The sequence below is a fragment of the Melopsittacus undulatus genome, chromosome 6 (genome assembly GCF_012275295.1).
Source record: "Melopsittacus undulatus isolate bMelUnd1 chromosome 6, bMelUnd1.mat.Z, whole genome shotgun sequence".
Lineage (NCBI taxonomy): Eukaryota > Metazoa > Chordata > Aves > Psittaciformes > Psittaculidae > Melopsittacus > Melopsittacus undulatus.
In genome coordinates, this window is record NC_047532.1 from 32044411 (window position 1) to 32069022 (window position 24612).

The following is a 24612-nucleotide window of genomic DNA, read 5'->3' on the forward strand; positions in this document are numbered from 1 at the left end:
TGTATGTGTATTCGTATAAAATTAACATTCTGTGTATCAATGGCAGTTAGTTCCATCGCTCAAATTTTTATTATATACAAATCTTTTCACTAATGTTCCAATTAGCATTTCATCAGTTAAAATACAGCAGCATTTTCTCTTCCTTCTTTACTGACTGAACATAACGTCTGATGCATATACGTGTTTTAAAGTTCCTTTTAATGTCTTCTACCTAATAATGCCTTCTTGTCACATTGGGACAGGATAGAACTTCTAGATTAATAACCTGGCAAGAGCTTAAAAGAGACTAACAGTGCATGAAGGCTAACCTGTTCCCACATTGGCTTAAAGAATCAGGACAAACTAACACAAGAATGAGACAGGTTAAATTTATGGTTATTTGGTTTTTTATTTTTATTTGCATTAAAATCTATAGCCATCTGATTCAAAGGCCAATAAGAGAAGCAGAATTTCTGTGTTTTGTACATGTAGATAGTGTATGCTAATAACCAGCTGGTTATTGACATAAAAGCACATTTGCAAATTGTGCTAGTTAGTCTGTCAATAAAACCAACAGATTTAAGGATGATGCAGCAATCAAGTGGTGTTTGCAGCAGGAACAGAGGAGGTGTGTCTCTATTGCCAGACAAAAAGAACAGTGACAAAAGAAAATAAGCTCTTGAGTCAGCATTTGTAATGTCCGTTGTTGTTGTGGAAGCAGCTGCGCATGGAAAGAAGGCAAATAGAATTTGGAATGAAGACCTGGAAAAGGAATTGCCATTTGCCTGTAGGGATGGAGAAAACTATAGGGCCTGATGCCAGTTAACTGCTTTGATAACAGGTCAGAAAAGTGACAGGAACTTCATGGTTGCTCAGCCACAGATAATTCTCTGCATGCAAAGAAGTATGATGGTGGTATCAAAGGTAGTTTGTATCTGTACTGATATTGTACTATATTATTGGGTATGGCTATCTGTATTGTATTGTTGGATATGGAATATTTCAAGGATACTCCAGTGAATTGTCTTCAGACAGAAACAGCCTTCCAGGTATAGATGGCAGGCTAGGGATAGATCAGTGTTATTAGTTCATGTTAAGCATATTGGCAAGGACTGAGAAAGAGGATCAAGAACACTTTCTCAGCATAAAAGCAATATTTATACCTTTCTTGTCCTGGGACAGCAGGCGATGGTTTGATGTAAGCATAGACTATAGAAAATCCAAGTGTTCTATGAACACTACCAGAGTAGAGAGAAATGTGTTCTCTGTAAACTAAACAGCAGGACATGTACCTTTGCAGACTTAATGTTAAATCTTGTCAGAATTGCCTATGAACTGAGCCATCTTGGGCAATGATAAACCTGTGTAAGGTATTTATTAGCTTAGAAGGTCCTTGTTGGTATACTGAAATAGCCTAAAATGTCTGACTAGTTTAGGTGTTGTCTCTGCTCAAACTAGATCTCTCCTGAACACCAGAACCATGGTTGAAGCACTTCTGCCATTTAATTGACCAGCTAATTTACCCTGTAATTATATAATAGGGTATTTAAGACTGTCTCTTTAGAGCAGAGGTGTTAGCTTTCTTAAACTGCTTCATTCAATAACATGTGTTTTTACTGTTTTACTGAAATAATCTTTGGAAATCAAAAACTGCTATTTTCTGAAAAAGAATATGATGGAAAATCTGAATTATGAATCATAAAAAGGGAGGAGTGAAATTAATTACATTGAAACTTTCTAGAAATTGTTTTTGATAAAATCTGACTCATAGTAATGGTAAATAGTTGAAAACATTAACAGTATGACAAGTGGTGTTGCCTTTTGCACCTCCATGTCTAAATATTTCATGCTTTGACATGCTGTGCTGTTTCTGTATTTCAGAGGATTGTATTTTGAGGTTTTATTGTAGCTTCAGAGTCCTTTAAATTTCGTTAGTAATTAAGATTTAAATGTTTATTTGCTTACCCCATTTTTTCCACAGTTCCTTATTTCTTTAATTGCCAGATCTGGCTTCCTGCAAAGGTACTTGCATTTCCAGAAACATCTGCATAAAGTAATTTCTTTATATATATTTTTAATTTTTCTTCTGAGTATGAAAACTGATACATGCTGCTAGTAAGCTTAGCAAAATGGATAAGTAGGATTTTAGTATTTAAATGAGATCTAGTGACATGAAGGAAAAAGACTTAACTCACCACCCACACTCAAGGCCATATCCTGTGTCCAGGAACAGTCCCAGTGAACACACAGAAAATACCCTAATGAAGTAGACAAGACCTCATTAACCCACTGTTGTTTAAGAGCTCTTTTTATATATCATCATAGAAGACAAATAAGTCACTAAGGAAACTTTATATAGCATCATGGAAGAAAAGTGAACTACTGCTTGAAAAGAAGCTGCAACATTTGCTAAGATGAGAAGCAGTTACATAGAGCCCATTACTTATTTTGTCTCTGTTACACAGCAGTGTAAGTGTAGATAAATAAATGCATATTCTGCAGATAGGGCCCAAATAAATATTTTTACTTTCGTACTTTGGGACAGTAGTCACATACTCGAGACAAAAATTTTCCTGTATTTCCTAGAATGGTCTGGTGGTACAGTTGCTATATTAGGAGGTTTCACCACATCTCATGTTATTTATTTTCCTTAAAACCCTGACCCTCAGTTGAAGTCTGTTAAATGAGAAGCTTAACTTTAAAGTAATTTTCTTTTTGAAGGAAATGCCTAACTCTGGTTTCAGATAAGCACAAAGGTCAAAACAAAAACCCCAAAGATTAACCTCTCCACAACAAAAAGAAAAAAAAAAGGGAGAAAAATAAAAGGTGTAAAAAATGTGTTTTAAAACCAACTCACTGTATTTTACAGTATGTTGAACAAGTAGTTGCTTTCATTTTAAAATAGTATTTTGAAAGAAGTTGGGAGTTAATCATTGATAGCTCATGAATGTTGCTTGTGTCATTCTGCATAAAGGTTTAGCTACATGTAGGATACCTTGTTCAGCTTTTTTTTTTCTTTCCCTTTTTTTTTTTTTTTTAGCTCCAGAGACTTTTCCACCATTTCCTGCAGAGTACTTTTTTCATTACAAACAGGTCAAGAATTCTTAGTCAGTATTTCACAGTACATGATGGTTCATTACCTCCCATACAGTATTCTTGTACCACAGTAAAAAGAGTAGCAAAAAGGTTTTCCCATTGCCTCTTGTATTAGAAAGTCTAAGGTAACAGAAATTATTTTCATTTATGAAAAAACTGCTGAGGGAATCAACACCATCTTACTGAACAGTGCCCAGCAATCTAAACATGTGCATAGTTACAGATAAGAAAGATCTCTAAAAAGCAGGTTTTTTTTGTTTTTTGTTTTTTTCATTTACTATTATTTAACATTTATTTTCATATTCTATACAAGTGCATCATTCTGAGTTCAACAAAAGGCAGAATAGTATGAGGAGGAATGCCATAGTACATAACTTTATATTGGTAGGTTTGAGTAAAATTACCACTACCAATACCTTGCCAAATTCTACTCGAATCTCCATCCAGCAACATACTTTCCAACATAGTATCCAAATATGTTCAATAACTGTGTTTCTTAAAAATGTTACATTTGCTACTAAATCTGTAATCCAGAGGGGGTTGTTTTTGTTTTGTTTTGTTTTTTGACAAGTTGTATCATCTCTCATTTTCTCCAGAGAGATAACTGTAAATATGAGGATATTAATATATTTGACAGCCTTAGGTGTTGAGTACAGTGGGAATCCACACTCTCTGTATATAGCTGGAGGTAGCTACAGTACCAGAGAAGGGCTGACCCTGTGCACCCTTCAAGCAAAGGAGGGCAACCTGTTAACTGTGGCAAACCAGCAGGTTGTGCTGTACTACTTGTTTGATCTCCTGTCATAGGCAGTCAGGGAGAGCCAATTTGTGATAGACAAATGTTCTACCCAGGTGCAGAATACATTGAGCTTTGACATTAGTAATACAAAACTGTGATGTCTTTCTCAGTGAAATAATCTACAGACGTCATGTCGCCACTTAAAATTCTGAAATTGGGAGACACTTCAGTGATTAATATCGTGAGGCAATGATACACCTGCCTGCATATAGCAGATGTGAATATTATGAATAAATAATAATCTGACTGTTACAGAAATATTTCTCTTGCTCTAAAGCAGAAACACTATACCAGAGCAACCAAAACAGAACAGAACACAAACACAGGTATAGGACAACATTGAAAATAGCTTATATAAGGTGGTTATTTTGCCACTTTTGGCTTATAAAGTTAAACCAAGACAAAACTTGTATTTCATGGTAGGCACAGCACCACCTGTAACAGATTGTGCTCTCCACAGCCAAGTGCTGCTCAGAACTTACTAAGTGCAGATGTGTGGTGCTGTATGCTGACTCTGTATATGCCAATGGTATGTGCACAGTGGGAGATGTCAAATACAAGCTTGTGTATTGAGGCAGTTGTGTGTGACTTGTTTACAAACTTGCACTTACTAACAAGGGTCCTGCTCTAGTAAAGCTTTGATAGGAGGAAATGGGCAAGGGCCTATTATGGGCGTTTTATCACCTTTGCAAAGGTGCCTTCAGTTCTGTTTTGCCTTTTTATGGAGCAGAGAAAGTAGATTCACACTGAGACTCCAGTATTTGTGCTAAGTAAAAGCTTTTGTTTGGTTCTTTGACAGTGTTATGAAATAACAAGCTTGTCAGAAGAGTAAAGGTCAGGAGGTTGTAGCTTCTGCAGCAGTTGTTGAAAGTCTCATCAGTCTTCATGCACTGACTATAAGCAGGTGCTTGAAAGTGTCCCACTGAGGTTTACTACTGTGCAAATGCTGAAGTGCTCAGTGCTTTGCATGTCTAGATCCTAGCACTAACCATTCATGGCAATGATACTGCATTGCACTTGGAAATGAATTTTTCTTAAAATTACCTTTCATTTCAACAAACAATTTCTGAGTTGGAAAACCACTTAAGCAGTGGAGGTAGATTACTGGTCAGTGCTTATACTATGTAAATGAAAACATCAAGTGTATGAAAACAGGTGCTGCTATTGTGAATTCTCAGTCACTATAGTGAAACAATTTGCTAGGTGTTTGATGTACTCTGAACTGTTGTTTGTAATGTTTTAAGTATGCCAGGCCTGGAAATGTCATGCAGGTCTGGTACCTTGTATTGAAAAGGTAGTTATTTACATTGTCATTATTTACATTAATATGTGCTTGGAATTAAAGCTTTATATATTTCCTGTTTATTATAATTAGGTATAAGCAATTGAAGACAATACTTTTTGCTGTCCAGAAATGGAAAACAACATAACTACTATCTCTCGTGAAGAGCTTGAAGAACTAAGAGAAGCATTCAGTAAAATAGGTATGCTTTACATAAAAAAATGAGGATGCAATTAACATTGCAAAACCATGTGGGGTTTGTGGAAGAAATCTTTATGGACCACGTCATTTTGATAGGGATGTGTTTCTCTTCTATGTTGCCAGCAATAGCTAAGAAAACAAGAGTGTTTATGTAAACCCCTAATTTTCACTGAAACTATGCGTGTTTATTAATTTATTTCAACTTCAACTAAAACAGATATATTTTCTTGCTGAGCAGTTGCATTATTGTGCCATTGTATATGCAGTATAATAGGTCTCAATTTTTTTTTAATTTAGATTTTAAAAACAAAGTTTGATTAAACTTGTTTTCATGTTTAATTGCAGACACTTTGATTTTGCTTTGCTTGCACACTTTGAACTAGTAATTTTATTTATTGAGTGAATTGGATTTTACGTTTGAAAGTAAAGGTAATCTTGGAGACTTTTTGATCTTTTGTAGCTAGCGGATGTTAATAAGTAACTACAATTTTGTATGCTTGACAGGATGTTTGCAGATTAATTGGAGAGTAAACAAAAAGAGTGAGAAATGATACAGCTACTAACACTTATTTCCAGATTGCAGTATTGTTGTGAATGCTGAAGTTTATGTCTGCTTTATTTCTTATTTGCTGCAGTTCTGAAGGGATGATGTATGACTGCAGCTCAGCAAATATAACTAACATTTATAATAATTCATAATGGGAAAACAGGGTTGCTTTACGCATAAAGACTTAAATATTAGGATCCAGTTTGTTAAAGAGACTGTTGGGAAGCTGTAGGTTAGAGATCTCTAAGACTGCATGTAGCATAGAAAAGGTGAAGAGGAGATTACTCAGTATCTGTCAATACAGGTATCATGTAATGCCCAGTAGAGAGTCAGAAAGCTAAACATGGAAAGAAGCACCTTTTCTTCATGACAAATAATAAACCCATGAACCTATTGTACTGGGATGTTGTTCAGACGAAGAGTAGGTATGTTAAAGGAATAAGATGCAATCACAGAAGACAATTCATGAATTGCTATTAAACAGTCTTCTTGACAGTCTGTAGCTCAAGTAGACTATAGTCTGTAGGAGCTGGAAAGACAGACCATGGTAAAGAGCACTGTATGCATGTATTAATCTACTGTGAGGTGTTAGTATTAGTAGTACTCACTGGTATTGTCTGACAGCTTTTCTATTTGGTTTTCACCATCTGCATTTCTTCTTTTTCTCCCTTTCATTTCTGTGTTTTCAAGTTTCCACTCTAAGAATTGTCTGTACTGCTTCTACTCACCGACAAACATTTCCTTATTGTATTATGCTTTCTGTAAAACAGAAAAAAATAGCATCATTAGTGTTTTTCTTTTTTCATTGTTACATTTTCAGTGTCTTTATGGATAGATTGCTTGCAGCTATATTGGTAAACTGAGAGAAAAGGCATCTATTTAACTCTCTGCTTGTCATCATGGAAACTTAGCTTCCGTGAAAGATGAACCAAGAGAAATAAAATAGCTGGTAACTTGAGTGAGCTCATGAGCATGTCCTCTGCTTTTTAGATGATCCCTATTATTATGTGTATTGTGACATGTCTGCAAGTCATACAGCAGGTTAATACATTTGCAGACATGAAGCTTTTCTGTGTAGTGTTTAATGAGTTGTTGGTAGTATTGAAAATGGAAAGAAGAATATTTTTCTTTTTAACAGGTGTTGTTAGCCTTTTTATCATTAGTGAAACGTGGCTGCCTTATGAAGCTGTGCAGAAACTACTTACTGTAGTATAGATTACAGGGAAATGACTGTATAGCAATCAGTTATGACTAGAGATGAAAGCATATTTCTCTGCTTGCCCTTCTGTAATGTGATGTGTACTCACACACTCTGATGGTGTTGGCTGAGTTTTGATACTAGAGCCGACTTGGGGAGTTTTTTAAACTAGTAAACCAAAAAAGGCAAAAATTGGAGCACCTTGACAAGTCAGAAAAGTGTCCACATAGTCTTGCTTCTGTTTCTGACTCCTTGTATTATTCATGGATTTCTTTTAAATTACTTATCTTAGATCCACCATTTGTAGAACTGGGAAAATAATGTTTGTGTTTTTCAAGAGCTTTAGTATGATCATGAAAGAGACTCAAACTTTTGTCAAACTTGGAAAATATTAGCATTAAATATATAAAATTATGGCATTATATCCACTGCTATTTATGCTGGATATGATTTCTTGTATTTTATTAAGCTTCACCTGTACAGTGCTTGTCTGCTTTGAAAAGCACTTCTCTCCTTTGCATAGGTATTGCACTACAGGTACAGGTAAGGCTTTTTTAATGGACATTCTCAAAATTTAATTGCACAGATAAGTGTGTACATATATATGGAAATATGCATAAATATAAAAAATAGGAACAGCTATTGAATCAAACACATATTATCCTTTACATTGGATAAAAACATATTATAGGTTTTTAAAATGATGCTTTAGTATACTAAGACAAGAATTCAAGACAGCTTTCTGCATACAGATTGGCCCATAGGGGAAGTACAAAGAGTATTTTCATGATTTCTTCTGTGCTGCTGTCTTATTAATTGTAACACAAATTATACTGAATCTTTTAAAATTTTTCATGTGATACAGCCGTTCATTTTTTTCCACAATTGTGGAGCTATACCATACCCCTTGTTGAAAAAGGCATTCTGATGACACCAAGCTGTGTGGTTCGGTTGATACACTAGAGGGAAGGAATGCCATTCAGAGGGACCTTGACACACTTGTGAGGTGGGCTGATGCCAACCTCATGAAGTTTAACCATGCCAAGTGCAAGGTCCTACACCTGGGTTGGAGCAATCCCAGGCACAGCTACAGGTTGGGCAGAGAAGAGATTCAGAGCAGCCCTGAGGAGAAGGACTTGGGGGTGTCAGTCAATGAGAAAATGAAGATGAGCCAGCAGTGTGCACTCACAACCCAGAAAGCCAACCGTATCCTGGGCTGCATCAAAAGAAGTGTGACCAGCAGGTCAAAGGAGGTGATCCTGCCCCTCTACTCTGCTCTCGTGAGACCTCACTTGGAGTATTGTGTGCAGTTCTGGTGCCCTCAACATAAAAAGGACATGGAACTGTTAGAACAAGTCCAGAGGAGGGCCACGAGGATGATCAGGGGACTGGAGCACCTCCCATATGAAGACAGGCTGAGAAAGTTGGGACTGTTCAGCCTGGAGAAGAGAAGGCTGCGTGGAGACCTCATAGCAGCCTTCCAGTATCTGAAGGGGGCCTACAGGGATGCTGGGGCGGGACTATTCATTAGGGACTGTAGTGATAGGACAAGGGGTAACGGTTTGAAACTTAAACAGCAGAGGTTTAGACTGGATATAAGGAAGAAATTCTTTACTGTTAGGGTGGTGAGGTACTGGAATGGGTTGCCCAGGGAGGTAGTGAATGCTCCATCCCTGGCAGTGTTCAAGACCAGGTTGGATGAAGCCTTGGGTGATATGGTTTAGTGTGAGGTGTCCCTGCCCATGGCAGAGGGGTTGGAACTAGATGATCTTGAGGTCCTTTCCAATCCTAACTATTCTATGATTCTATGATACTTTGCTGTATATGGACATTCATGACTTGGTCTTGGGAGCTAAGTGTAAGTGAAGGTGGTGACACAAATTGCTACCAGCATGTCTGGTTATTAAGGAAGTCACCTTTAATAAATAGGTACAGATCATCCCCGATTTATTCTTTGCAAGTAAGCCTAACCACATAAAAAGTTCTGAAGAACAGAAGGCATCTATCACAGTAGGATAAGAAACAAAATGCAGAGTCAGGCAGAGTTCTTGTATAAGTAGTTTTTCTTGTGTAGGTGTGCTCTTCTAATAACAATTTTCATCAGATTTGAGCTTACTGATTGCAAACAGTGTAATATCAAAGTAAGAATATAATAACTTATCTCCATTGTGCTTGAAGGTTTATAGTGTTTTGGTGGGAGTCTTAAAAAAAAAAAGCTTAAATTTTGCTCTTTAAAAATTTGACACCTTGTTATAGCTTTGGTTTGGGATTATAAAGTAGTTCCTGAGAAGACATGTAACAGGATGGCACAACTTCTAGCCAGTTGTGTATCTAATCCACATGCTTACTTACCTGTGTCAGAAGAAATACTTGTCTCCTAGAACTATATTTCTCATGCTTTTATTCTTGACAGTTGCTATATTTGCTTCTTTACATAAGTATAAAAATAACTAGTGCTTTCATTTTACAGATATTGACAACAGTGGGTATGTCAGTGATTATGAGCTTCAAGACCTGTTTAAAGAAGCAAGTGTGCCCTTGCCTGGTTACAAAGTCCGTGAGATCGTAGAAAAAATCATTGCAGTAACAGATACCAACAAGGACGGGAGAATTGACTTTGAAGAATTTGTTTCTGTGAGACATTCCCTTTAGATGTTTCTCTGCTCTCTGATATCTGTTGATAACTAGGCTAGAAAACTGAAATAAGTGGTACAACTAAGTAATATTTTGATACAAATAACTAATATGTTGAGAATGGGGAAGAAATATGCTACAGTCATTGAAAATTTGTGTATCTTTGTTTTCTTCAGTTTATCAAAACATCTGTGGAAAAAATGCATAGATTGTTAAATGTCCACTTTTTTTAGGTAGCATGGCTTAATAAAGGTAGCATTTGAGGTACTCACTGAGAAATAATATTGGATATCCAGTATACAAGTTTCATGAAGGGATTCAAACTGCTTTTACCCATACAGTAAACTTTTTTCCAGAACAGAAGTAAATGTAAATGCACAAGAAAGGCAGTCAGGTTAAGTACTGACTCTAGAGTACTTACAGGAGTTAGCATTTGGTTATTTGAAGGTGTGACCAGTCATAAAATGCTCTCTAATTTATTTTTTTATTCCAGATAATTCAGGAATTGAAAAGTAAAGACATTAGTAAATCTTTCCGAAAATCAATAAACAAAAAGCAAGGTATTACCGCAATTGGAGGAACATCAGCAATATCTAGTGAAGGGACACAACACTCTTATTCAGGTAAGAAATAATTAAACATAAACAACTTTACATGGAGGAAGACTCTACATTTGCACTATAGCTGAAGAAAATAAAACAAACCTGGAAAATGTTGCTGTTGAAAGCAAGTTAACACAGAGAAGGTATGTGGAGATAGACAAATGTGGGTGGTAGCTTATTAAGATGTTGGCTGTTCAGTTGTTGCTAGTTTCATGCTGGACTCAGAAGTGAATTAGGCATCTTCTACAAAAATGAAAAATAAGAGCAAACACTGACAGCATGTGGCTGAGGGCAGGGGGCTCTTTGGTGTACTTCTAGTAAAGCTAGTCAAGTCTTTGGCCAAAACCCATTTCCTTTCTGTATGGAAGGGGTCTCCTCAAGTCTCTGTTCACTTACAGAGTTGTTCACTCCCAGATGATTTTTTTCACATCCTATCTCATACTTGAGAAGTTGCTTTTAATACTTGATCTCTGTTTCTGTCTACTTCTCACTGCTGCATGTCATTTAAGTTGGTAACTGTGCTTAATTGCATTGCAGCTCCCAGTCACAATGTTAACACCTTCCAGGATCATATTGCAGTAAGCAATATTGCAGCTTATTTGATTGACTTGAGTCTGGCATTTGCTGTGGCTCCAGAAGTGGTTTAAGATTCTTTATATGAGGAAGATTCCCTTCAGTTACCTAAAGGTGCTGATACCTTCTGTCTCGGTATTGTTGTTAAAGCACCACCTGCACTTGGTGTATGCCCAAAGCAGGGGATCTGTTCCATATCTAAGGATGTCTCTAGGGGGACACCATCAGAGCTAATAATTTAGACTCTTTCATTTTTAGTGGAGAGAAACTGACCCCACTAGAGGGGCAATTCATCTGACCTGGTCTCATCAGCATCTAGACTAGCATGCACTAGAATTTCAGATTTCTTCCCACTAACAATGAAAGAAGTATAGTCAGGTGCAGGTACCTGTCCTGTATGTTTCATGAGGTAACTGAGGTGAATACCACCTGCACTGTCTGGGAATTTGAGTATGGGTACTTGATTGCTTGCTGTCCCAGTAAGCATTCTTAGTTACATACTAATAAATTCTTCACTAAATATGAAAGAATTTCTAGTTGAGGTAATAAATTTTCAGTTTCTCACAGCTAGATACAGCACAGTAACCCCGACGATAGTCTTAAAAATACTGCCAGTCTCTGAAGTCCCAGTAGAAGGCAGAATGAAATGCTGGATGGATGTATACTTCAGATCTCAAAGTTCCCTCTCTTTGTTGTAATTGCTGAGAAACTGAATTAAAAGTCAGTCATTATGATACCTTCCCCATTAAATCACTATGATTTTATGTTGTCCTTCAGAAAATCACCACAGGTTTAGAGAGAAGGATTAGGAGAGATCTGTCTGTGTGTGCTGTTCTTTTGTGTTCTTTCCCACTGGTCTAATTCTTTCAATAACTGGCCCCTGTGAAACTCAGAGGGTTTGTTGCAGTGGCACCTCTGACCAAGTCTGATGTTTAGTAGTATGTGTTAGTGGAAATGACAATAGGTCTTTTAATGCTGCTTCTCTTTTCAGAGGAAGAAAAAGTTGCTTTTGTTAATTGGATAAATAAAGCTCTACAAAATGACCCAGACTGTAAGCACCTTCTACCTATGAACCCATCAGATGCCAGTCTTTTTAAATCCCTTGCAGATGGCATTCTCCTTTGGTGAGTCCAGGGCTGTGAGAAAGGACAGAAATTTATCTCAAAGGTTAAATGCTGGTCACAGTTATATGAATTGGAAAACTTCTGACAGGCTTTAATATTCAAGACTTGAGTCTTAAATTATAGTCTTAAATTTTTCAACCAATGTTGAAACGGGGAAAATCTATTTGTGAATAGAAATGTTATTTTTAGCAAGTTTTTATGTGACTCTGTGCATGAATTATAGAAGTGGGTTTCTACTTCATACCCATAATTTTGCATGCAAGATATATGCCAGCTCTTTATAAAGGAGATAATTACATAGTTCATATATTCATTAGCTGGAATAATTAGAAAACTTTATATTTCAAATATTTTACAAAGTTATTAAATGTAAGTACTAAATCATAGGATGGGAGGAACAGAAAGCCAAGTTAAATTTATGGCAAAACAGAGGGCATAGAGTAGGTCCCTTAAGTTTAGTCTGCTGCAACTTTCTAGTTACTTGAAGTAAACTAATAGTATTTATTCATACACCGTGGTAACATGGGATTAGCATATTACTATTGACATGATTTAGTCTGAGATCCTTGTAAATGCAGGATATTATACAAATGCTAGATACTATCAAAATGCAATTCAGCAATATATTGATTATATCACAGATTTTCACTAGAGATTATTTAACTGACTTTACTTTTTTAATCTCCTCAAAACCTATTTTGATGGCACAGGCATATTCTCTTGCTTAAGTATCAAACCCTCAATTGCTCAAGTTTCTTATAATTACATATTATCTGAGGATTTCTGGATGAATGTGCAATTGTTTAATAGGAAAAGAAGATTTAGAGGATTAGGTTTTGGTATTTTTTCCTCTTGTCAGAAATATTTACAGCTAATTTAAAGTGTTAGGAGCTTATAATCAAATAATATATTTTCTGAGAAATCGAAGTTTGAATAAACTCTGACTTTTGTTCCTTAGCAAAATGATCAACTTTTCACAACCAGATACAATTGATGAAAGGGCTATTAACAAGAAAAAACTCACTCCTTTCACTATTTCTGTAAGTACTGCATAGATAGAAACTTGCTACAAATAAAAAATTAGAATATTTTTCTACAGCTTTGTTTTAATGACAGTTTTAGTGGAGGAAAAAAAGTCCTATATGTTAAAAAAATATCAAAGCATGAAATCTATTTTCTAATAACCTGATGTTAAGAAACCTTCTGTTTCTTAGGTGATATACATGGGAACTTGTATTTTTCATGCTTCCCCATTCACTATTCTTGTTCTGCTTTACCAAGTATCTGAAGAAGGTAATTCTAGACTTTTGAGTGGATCCTCAGGTCATATTTTAGGGAGCTACATCCATGTTTCCAGTATAATGAGGAAGAAAAAGAAAACAAACCCCAGAAGACCAACAAAAAATTCCTTATTAAAAACTTCAGTTAATTGGCAGACATTTCATTTCAGGTTGTGGCATTTAAAATATAGCAAGCAAAAACACACCATGTTGTAAATCCTCTGAGTGAGTTTTGTAAGCTCTGCTTGTTTAAAGAAAGCATATCAGCAAAGAGGATATTACTTGTGTTTATGTTGTCACTGTGGATAGTTAAGCTATTACACAAGAAAATAATATTTACAAAAGCTGACAGACTTTTTTTCTTGGAATGTTTAATCTGTGGCAATCAGTAGCTTTACTTTCAATGTCAGGATGTTGAATTGCCATCATTCTTTTGCACTGTTCAATAACAGTTTAACAGTTGCTTGAATAAATGTGTCAGCCTGTGTTAGATCAAGATGGGATGACAGTGATGTCAGCCTTGTGCACAGGGCAGAATTCCATATGGGCACGTTTTTCCACAGAATCATGCCCCTGATATTTTGAGCAATGTTGTTAATTTGCATTTTTAATACTTACGCATTACAAAAAGTATTTTATTTAGAGTATTCCTCAGCAATCCAAGCTGCAGAAAATGGTCCACAATTTTTTGGTGGGTCTGTATTAAAAACTGTCAATAATGTTTTCCATTAAATGTTTATGAGATACGTGGTGGTTCATAAAAAAATCTCAAATGCAGTTTTCCACTGGGAACTGTAAACTAATGCATTATTTCTTATAACTTCTGAATCTTACAAAATATAATATGAATAAATTTACAAAGAATTACAACCTCATATGTTTTTGTTTGTTTTGTTGTTGGTTTTTTTTAAATAATTATATTGCAAATAGGAAAACCTAAACCTGGCTCTGAACTCGGCATCTGCTATTGGCTGTACTGTTGTCAATATTGGATCACAAGATTTGCAAGAAGGAAAACCACACTTAGTATTAGGACTCTTGTGGCAGATCATAAAAGTTGGTCTTTTTGCTGATATTGAGATCTCTAGAAATGAAGGTAAGAGGGATTCTGGGTTATAGCAGTGTTGGCAATTTGAATTAACTGACACCACAATAGCAGTGATTTTGGCTTTCTTTAAAACATGCTTTTAGCTCTTATCGCCTTGTTAAATGAAGGGGAAGAACTAGATCAGTTAATGAAGCTTTCCCCAGAAGAGCTCTTGCTACGCTGGGTGAACTACCATCTGGCCAATGCAGGGTGGCAGAAAATAAATAACTTCAGCCAAGACATCAAGGTATGTAGTTATCCACTCTGAAAATATAATGTAATGTTATTTAAATGTACTATGCATGGAAAAAAAATTAGTCAGAAGTATTTAAGAAAGTAGTAGGCATCTGCTTTTTCTATCCATAGGTTCATCCTGCATTTTTCAACACTGAAAGAGCATTATTCTGATTACTTATATTCTATTCAGTTGTTCATACTGCATATTTACCACATCACAGTGAAAGCAAACATTTCTGAGGAGCTTATACTCAGGGAAGTTCTAATGCTCTATGATTTAGTTAGGAGAATTTGTACCATCTTATTATCTTTTTCCTGTCCATCCTTCCCTGCTCCTAGGTCTGCAGAAACCCATCTTTTCTCTTTTTTGTTGTTTTAAAGAAGTGGTGTATAGCATTTAAATCTCATCCAAATGCATATTTGCTAATGGTGATTGCCCTTTGCACCTAACATTCTGCAGAAGAGTAGGAAACCTCTTGAAGAATGAACTTTTACAGAGGTCTGTCTGGAGTAACTACTGATTCTTGATCCAAGGAGAGAGCATCTCCCCTTAATCACTGTGCTTTGTTGCTTATGCCAGTTTAGCGACACAAGGGGACTGAAAGGAATGCTGGTTTCTTGGGGCAGGGGGCAGATCTGCATAATTCTTCTCTCTTCTTTAGCCATTCTGCGTAAGGTGTACAGAGTAATGTAGTTAGTCCACTTGAAGAGAGAAAACTCCAACTTCTTAAAACTAAAAGCAAAAGAGAAGATTGCCTAAGGTGATAAGTGCTCCTCATTGAAGAAAACTGTATCATTAATTACTAGTTTCAACTCTTCAAATGCCATCAAGAAGGCTATTATTAAAGAAAAACTAACTAGGGTTTTATATGAAAACTGTTACTATGGTAAAAATATTACATGCTATTTAAGAGAGGCATTAAATACTGCTAAAACTATCAGTTATGTTTTATTTTCCTAGTTTCTTAGATGGGGTTGCGAATAGAAGCATCCTGAAAGCTGTATCAAATAAATTTCTTTTGTCACTATAGATTCATCCTGAAAGAATCCACTTTGCTCTCCATTTTTAATTCCAATTACCTCATCGATGAAGGAAGAGAAATTTTTATAAAAGTCTATTAGAAAATTATAGTAAGGGAATAAAATACCAACACTGAAAATAAGATCCATATTGGAGGGGGTTTTTTGTGGGTAACCTATAAAAATTTGCCTTAAATATCTTAATTACAGCCACCTAGTTCATATCCAGCAAAATAAACTTAACTAAAATTGCACAGAATAATTAGTTACCTGGCTAAATAAGGTCCATGTGAAATAGTGTAGTAAAATGGCTGTATGACCTCATCCATATTCACTGGAATTAGGGTGCCATATTTTTTACCTGTATAGCTGTTGAACTGGACTATAAAAGCAGTAAATGATTACTAAAGTCTACATGCTTGCTCTGTTTAATTTTTATATATATATTATTGTTCATTTTAGGATTCAAGAGCATACTACCATCTGTTAGATCAGATTGCACCCAAAGGAGGTGACCTTGATGAATTGCCCATTAAAATTGACTTTTCAGGATTTCATGTAAGTATCTAGAAACGTAGAAATAAACTGCAATTATCTGAGACCTTTATGTATGTATACAACAACCTGGTTACAAGGCTGTCCCTGAATCCTCTTTTGATTTGTAAAGCATACAAAACCAGTCAGATTCCTCAATGTCACAAAAGCTCAAATGGGTGAAAACTAGAGTAAAGTTCTGGAGCACTGCTGAAACAGGATAATGAATCCTACAGTCTAAAATTTGGACCAATGTGTTACTTTGAGTACTGTCTAACTCTTTTATTTTCAGTTGAGTCTTCCAGTACAAATCTTACAACATCCTGCACAGTTCTGCTCTTCTGGAATTCAGACAGAAAAAAAGAGTAGGTTTCACAAACCTTGTGATCCTTCCTCAAACCAAATGATATTCAGAATTAACATGGGAGTCCTTCCAATAACCAGCAGGAAATTGTAGCATCCTTCAACCTTTAAGTTGTAGAGGTGTAGATGGTCTAAAACCAGCCTAGGCAGATATGAAACCACTTTTCTCTAAACTGCTACATAACGCTCCTTTGAAGGATTATTCTTACAATGCATTTGATGTAAAATTGAACTCTCTGCCTGACATACATATGTATATATAAATCAGAATCTTAAGTAGAATCTTGTTATTCATTATAATAATGAAAACCAACATGCAAAATTTTGTTTGCTTACAGGCTTCAGTTTTCTCAAACTCATTCATGAGGAGAGCTCTGTTTTGTTTCTTTGCTTTTGTGTCTTGGGTGGGTTTGGGTTGGGTTTTTGTGGTGAGGTTTTTTTATTTGTTTGTTGGGTTGTGGGTTTTTTGTGTGGTTTTTTTTTTGAATGAGGAAGGATAGTAGTTCGTTTTTTTTCCATATAATTTCCTGCCACTCATATGATCATGTTCTGTAATGGGTTATAAATCAATTATCATTAACATGTAACAGCCTGTTTTAGAGAAAGTTCCTGGTTGAGTGTACCAATACTGAAGTACTGACTGTTACTCAATTCTAATAGTAGTTCAATTGCTAACTTACTTACCCATAATTAGTAACTCTTAGTGTTATGGAGATTAGAGGCAAAAAGTACACGCTACACTGTTTTGAGGCAAAAGGTATACCTGAACTGTTATGGACACTCATTTATTCTATATAGATTAATAATAAAGACAAAATAACGCATAAGTCACCAATTTACTATAATTTAGAAGCAAAAATATTAAAAGGTAAGCGGGTGGATTATCACCAAGCATTCAAACTCTTACTGAGGGTTAGGGGCATGATCTGTAGTTACTGTGCTGCTACAGTATCAGTTTCAAGCAGTCATGATGAACCTTTAGCATATGCAGTGTGGGAATCAACTGAATGGAAATGTAAATATCACTAATACACTTCTAACTGCTGCTGCTGTTGCTGTGATTCCTGAGGAAAACTTCAGAGGCAGCAACAGAAGCAGAGGACAGAAAGAAAGTGGAAGGAAGATGGGATGAAGGGAGTTGTTATGGGCTGAGCGAGCTAGCTCAGGCATTGGGGGAATGACTGAGGTACTGACATGGGTCATGTAAAGATTTGCCAAGCTGAAGATTTAGGTGAAGAATGGAAGCGTGCTAGTATTCATTACAAATTAATTTTTATTTTTTTTTTTTAGGATAAAAATGACTTGAGGAGGGCAGAATACATGCTCCAACAGGCAGATAAATTGGGCTGCAGACAGTTTGTAACTCCAGCTGATGTGGTTGCAGGCAACCCTAAACTCAATTTGGCTTTTGTTGCAAATCTCTTTAACACATATCCAGCCCTACACAAGCCTGACAATTCATCTTACGATCTCAATTTATTAGAAGGTACTCAATTTACTAAGCATATGGAAGACAAGAATATGAGTGATTTCTATTTAAGTATTCCTTCTAGGTTGATATAGGATCTCTGTGCAACAGTCCCTGTGTTAACACCATCATATAGAGCTTTCTCAATAGCTGTCAATATAAGCCTTAGTAGAAATTCCCATTACTGTGACTATAGTTGCATTAACCTAACCAAAGGCTATTCTTGAATAACCTTCTATTATTCATTTGCAGGAGCAAAAATTGTCCTCTTAGTTTCTTTGCAGTTTCCTGTTTTCTGAACTGTTCATATTCTAGCTAACGCACAAATTCTAGCTTTCCTTAATTTGCAGTGTTAAGCAACTGTAATAATCTTTTCAAGTACTTTTCACATACTGTTTTTACGTGTATATGTGTATTAGTTTGTTGCCTTTTAACATGGGCAACATTAAAAAGGGCTTCTGTATCAGCAACATACATTAATCTATTGTGTCAGTAACCTATGTAAATCATAGCACATGTGTAAATTTGGACATTAACTCTACAGTTCAGATCCCTGGTACTAGAAATAATGGGATCATTGGTAGCAATCTTTGGCTGTTACCCTTTCTGTGGACCAGGTAATCTGGGGTAATGAAATGGCTTCTGCCAGTGTATTTCACAATTGTCCACTGGTCTCAAAGGAATGGTGAGAATCATCAGCAATGTTCACATATTCCTCTGCACTGCCTACTCCTGCCTTCCTGTTACTGTTCCTATCAGATTTCCTTTCCATCTAGGTGAGTCCATCTTCCTTTGCTCCTCATTTTTTTGTGATTTATCTGCTCTGCTGCATCCCTATGTCACAAATCCTGCATCCCTCAGACCATTCCTGTTTCAAGCTTCTGGCTCATCTAGTTTCAGCTGGGTGTCAGCTGTGATAGAAGTATCAGAGGTAGTTTTCCCTTTTTAGCTGTGATATCCCTAGTCACTGCAGTCCCTGCTGTCTAGGACAAATGATTGCTCTTCCTCTGCTGCAGTCTTGTCAGATATGTATGCTCTTGAAAGTGTATACAGAAGCTGTGTGGCAGTGGAATATGTTCTGTTCAGCTTATCTGTTCTGAACATAAAGTTGCAGGTATGATTCAAAATACTGAAAGCTTGGTCAAATTTAGAAGCATTCTCATTGGCATGGCAAAACCAGCTGAACTATTTTCTGAACTTTTCCTAAAAAAAAATTAGATGAGATCAAAGGCTCAGTTAAAACAGTTTGTACAAAGTTACAATCACTGAATACTAGATTACAATTTTGTAATGCAAATACCAGCCAAATTTAACTTAGAGTTTATAGGATGTATTTTAGAGATGGAGCATGCCAATATTATCTGTTCGAAGGCAAGTAGATGACTCTCCTTTGCCCCCAAAAAATAGCTCCTGTGGTTTCATGTAGATCTAAACCATCACAATAGCTACTTCAGCCAAAAGACAATGTTTTATATTTAATTTTCTGTTAATTTGTTTCTTTTTTTCCCTAAAATCCTGTGGTTTTATTGATACTTTCTCAAGGTAGTGATATAAAATATAAGAGATTCATTCCTTTATAGTTTCATGATAGATTGTCTGTTGAAATTTGACTCATAATTTGTAATGCTTTCCTATTTTGCTTCATGAAATGCAGATTTGACCCCTCCTAATGTAGGTACTGTATTTAGTACTTTTCTGTACTCCATAAAAGTGGTTATTCTGAAATGTTTCTTTTTCTCCCCCCCCCCCCCTTCCCTACTGTTTTATTCATTTCTGCCCCTTTCTGTTTGATTTTTGCATTGTTCTTGTATTTTTCTATTACTTTAATATGCCGTCCTAAGTATAGGACAAGTAAAAAAAGTCTCACAGGTCTAATATGATGCGTACAAAATTGGGGCAAGACTTGCAGTAAGTCAAATGCTGTATAGTTATTTCTGTGGGTTTAGCCAGTAGGGGTTACGAACCTAGATGTAAAGTTCTGGACGTGTGTGGGTGAGTAGAGCTTTCTGAAAGTCTTCATTTTCCTGCATAAATTCCATCTTTTCAGTGACTGCTCCACTCAGATCTTATGATGAGGCTGTTCTTTTTGGTTTTAGACAGTGAACACTGTGCATAAATTTACATCTGCTCTAATGATACTCAAGGAGCCTGGTGATGTGCACTTGTATACAGAGAGCATATCCCTCAGGTATACTGACAGCAAAATGAACATTTGATATTACGTTGAGATGGAGCAGGAAGTCCTGACCTTCAGGGAACGCACAAGTGTTGCTGTTGCACTGAAGTACCTCACATATGGGGGAAACAGCAGAGCTGGGAGTCTAAGACTCACAGAAAGCTGAGTCCTTAGGGGGAGGAAGAGGAGGGACTTCTGGCCACACCCATTTCCTGCAATGTAGATGTTCTTTGCTGCTGGACGTCAAAGCTGTTACCAGGAGAGGGTTAACTACTCCCATTCAGGTCAGCTGAACTTCCAGTGCAAATTGCATCTTCAGCTCTGTTTTCTCAGTTGTAGGTATTTGGAGCCTTTTGGATTCTTAACCCCGTCCCTATGGCTTCACCCCACTCAGTTCCATAATATAATGGTCTCAAAGAAAGAGATAGCTATAAATACAAAGGTTACTACCAAATTTGCTCCTCTCTCTTTTATGTAGCTCTGCCCCCTTTCTGCAGTTTTCCAATGATTTTGGCTATCTGCTGCACCACTCAGCAGAAGATATGCTCCTGATAGGATCACAAGGTATATTTTGAATAAAAGAATAGAGAGAAAAAATTGGTCAATTTTCAGCCATCTGGAAAACTTAAGAACACTTATATGTTGCATGATAAAGGGATTTATTTAGAGTGGCATATTAAATATAGTATGCTGGGTTTAGGTCTTGGATTTCTGCTATCGAAAAGGGTGCTGCCCAACTTGCATGCTTTTGCTCCTGCTTTGGATTCTTTCAACAGTGTTATGCATGCATTTTAAAATTGTCAGTCTGAGTGCAGTTGCCGAGTATCTGTTTTTGTAGCTACTCTTAATTTAACAAAAGCTCATTGAATAATCTTGTTACTGTCTTGCAATTAACAGGTGTTCCTAAAAACACTTTGCAGTCAGTATTTTAGGTGTTGCAAATCAACTCGAAGCTCAGCAAGCCTAAAAACTTGGGGGGAAAAAAAGAGAAAAAAGAAAAAGGGACTTGTTCAAAAAACAATAACCTCTTAAAGTTACCCTGTAGACTTAAATTATATATCATGCTTGTATTTTGATTGTATCTATTTTGTGGGAAACCTGGTATTTTTAATAGCTTTGTCATAAAACGTGATTCTTTTAAGTTTTGTTGTGGGAAGAAATATGTGAAACAAAGCTGACTACTTGAAGACCTTGCAGAACAGTTGATTTGTTTGGTTTTTTTTTGCTTCAGCATGTATTCATCAGTGACTGGTAAATTTTACAAGTAAATCTTTGAAACAAATACTAGTTTGAATTGCATTAAAAGACCTCTTAATTTAGAAAATATATCGGTAGGGTGAATATGATTTATTTCATAACTGGAAAGGAAAGTAACTGCTAAGCTGGCTGAAACTTTCTAAATAAAATTTGTTGGAAAAGATCAGTTACAGCTGATGTTATTGAATTTCTTTTTTTTTTTTTGTAAATATATTTTGAAGTCCAGAGCTTTTGTATAATAGGGGAGAGACCTAGATTAAAATTGTAACCCCTATCTAAAAGCTGATGTTATGACATAGGTCTAATTAATGGAAAAATAATATTTAAAAGGTTTTTCTATTCTAATGATAAATGTATGTTTATACAATAGCTTCATTTTGCTAAACCACTCATTGTTCTGTAGTCAATGTAGAACAGCAGTACTGAATGAGACAATTTTCCTGCTACATAAACCTCATTAGACAAACTTGGTACCCTTGTCCTGTAAGGAACAAACAAAACCAACTAAACAAAAAAACACACATAAAAACCCAAGCACACACCAAAAAAAGAAAAAAAGGATAATCTGTTTTTTACACGTTTCAGGTGTGAGAAATCTGCTCCTTCGTTGTTGGGGAAGTTTTCTCCATCTTCAGTTTTCTTTCTTAAAACAGTTCTTTCTGTTTTCTTAACTGTGTACTATCAGCCCAGGGGAACAAAATGATGAGGGTGTTCCAAGTTCCAGGATTTAGACTAAATATTTTCTTAAGTACTCCTCTCTGATGCAAGAGAAAATAAGTTTATGCAGTACTGAGTCACATGCAGTTGGCTACAGATACGTTGTTAAAATTTAGATAACGTTGTATGTAGAAAATTAAAGTATTACTACAGACTCTATAGAGAAAGTACATTGGCTTAGGGCTCATGATTACAATAGATTAAAAACAATCCAAGTCAGGGAAGTGAAGGTTTAGGGGGGGTTGTTTTATTTTTTCCTATTCAATTTTCTGTATTTCTGATAAGCAGAATTGCTACTAAAATTTGCAACAGTACCTAGCCCACTTGGCATTATAAATAGCTTCACAAATTTAACCAATGCAGTGCTGCCTATTAAGTCTCCAGTCCTAAAAACTAAAAAGGTGAGGTCTACTGCTTTGGGAAGGACCTTCACAAATTAATACTGAGAACTTCTTTGTGGAAAGACGTGGAGATGTAGTTTCTGGAGTTTAATGCTAAGTGTGTTAGTACTAACTTTTGATAAGGATATGCCATTTCAAACACATTTAAAGATACGGTTGAATGCAATTTCCACTGGTTTTGTTTTTAGGAATGCTAAAAACAAAAACAACCCACAATTTTCTCCCCTATGCATTAATTACATAAAATATAACCAACAAATTATTTCTGTATTTTATAAAATTATATTCACACAGAAAAATGCAGTCAAATAGTACTTCCTGTAAGTGCCAGAACTGAGGGACACTGAATTTGATACAATTGCCTTGACTTATTGGCTAGTAGTCATCTGGGGGTAGGAGGGAGAGATGGGGGAAGAGTATGAGAGCCATTTAAACATTGCTTATTGAAGTGTGTTTTCCAATAATTTATATAGATTTATATTTGTCATCATAGGAGAAAGTAACGAAGAAAGGACTTTCAGAAACTGGATGAATTCACTGGGTGTAAGCCCATATGTTAATCATTTATACAGGTACGGCTTTTTTAAGAATTTGATTTCCTTTGGATGACAAGGGAAGAATGATGGGAAGAATAAAGGGAAGTTTTATTTCTGCTCTAACAGTGATTTCCAGGTTTTCACACAGCATGATAGGAACTTCAGAACTGGCCTGTGGAACCACATTAGGCAGTGTCTGACTAAGATACTCTGGTCGTGACCTAGAAATCCTGGAAAATCTAAGCACTTTTGATATGCTCCTCTCACTCACTTATACATTGAATTACATTTTGTTTTAAAAAAGTTGAGATAATTGTGTGTTATAATGCATGGTTTCTGTTTTCTCTCATGACATGACCACAAACCTATTAAACCAGTAGTGTAATTCTAAACTGTAAGAGGGGATAAGTGTCTGCTGATCAGACTATAAGAATCAATGTAGCATTGTATTCCCTCAAAAAAAGCTTTTTAACATGCTTTTTACATGCTTTTGATTACTATAAAATTGCACCAGCATTCTTTCTATCCTATCAATAAGAGATAGGATATAGGGAGCAACTGTGCACATATGTATGCATGTCTACTCAATGTTAGGTTTCATTGTTCCTGTTTTATAACCTCTGTAAAGTGAATACCGTCTGTAGATAGTTTAACATGGAGAATTTAATCCTGCAATTAGCTGAAGGGGATTATCAGGAATGCAATTTATAATGAGAAAATACTTTTTCTAATTTTTTTCATAAGATAAATACATTGGTTTTGGTTATTCTTTAGCACAATGCATTTGTGGGTGCAGGATGTGCAGATTAAGTGCTGGGACTTTTTTTGAAAGCCTTGAGGAAACTAAAACTAGTTTGATCAATGAAAACTTGTTTTGCTAAATGTTTTGTCTGTGCCCACCCTATGAAAGCAATTATTTAAATAGAGTTGGTAAAACCAGTACCTGTGTTTGCTTCACTGAAATTTGTGAAAATGATGAAATGGAAAACACAATGTAAATAATCACAAGTTAGAATAAGAGGGAATAGGCCAGTTCCTCCACAGAATGTCACAAACTTTTTTTTTATGTGATTGGAAATTTTCAGCAACTTAATTACACTTGGTGAAGTCTCAGTATTTACTTCCATTGTGAATATGAGCTTTTGTACTTAAAAACATTGTTTTACTCTGGTTTAGTGACCTCTCTGATGCTTTAATAATCTTCCAATTGTATGATATGACTCGTGTGCTGGTTGACTGGAACCGCGTCAACAAACCTCCTTACCCATTACTCGGTGGTAACATGAAAAAGGTGAGCAGATAACTCTGGCATACAGTTGGTTTCACTATCTGCTATTGTTACGTTTATAATGGTCTGGGTTGTCTGTCTCTCTCAGATTTGCATGCTGCTGGGGGGAGAGTGGGAGGAGAGAAAGAGAGAGGGGAAAAAAAGGAAAAAGTATTCTTTGTATATTATCCCAGTGAATAAATAGCAGTTATAGCATCTATCACTTCAGTTTCA

The 24612-nt window shown here is 36.0% G+C and overlaps 1 protein-coding gene across 2 annotated transcripts in view; it reads left to right on the forward strand.

Annotated features, from left to right (window-relative positions):
- Nucleotides 1-24612, forward strand: part of PLS1 (plastin 1) — a 50277-nt gene that overhangs the window by 20449 nt on the left and 5216 nt on the right. For both annotated transcript variants that reach the window (XM_034063921.1, XM_005147027.3), the window contains exons 2-12: nt 5250-5358; nt 9573-9736; nt 10230-10359; nt 11903-12035; nt 12994-13075; nt 14246-14411; nt 14507-14649; nt 16122-16217; nt 17847-18042; nt 23069-23147; nt 24288-24402. In XM_034063921.1, coding sequence (XP_033919812.1) covers nt 5289-5358; nt 9573-9736; nt 10230-10359; nt 11903-12035; nt 12994-13075; nt 14246-14411; nt 14507-14649; nt 16122-16217; nt 17847-18042; nt 23069-23147; nt 24288-24402 — 1374 coding nt within the window. In that variant the 5' untranslated portion in view covers nt 5250-5288. The remainder of the gene's footprint in view (nt 1-5249; nt 5359-9572; nt 9737-10229; nt 10360-11902; nt 12036-12993; nt 13076-14245; nt 14412-14506; nt 14650-16121; nt 16218-17846; nt 18043-23068; nt 23148-24287; nt 24403-24612) is intronic.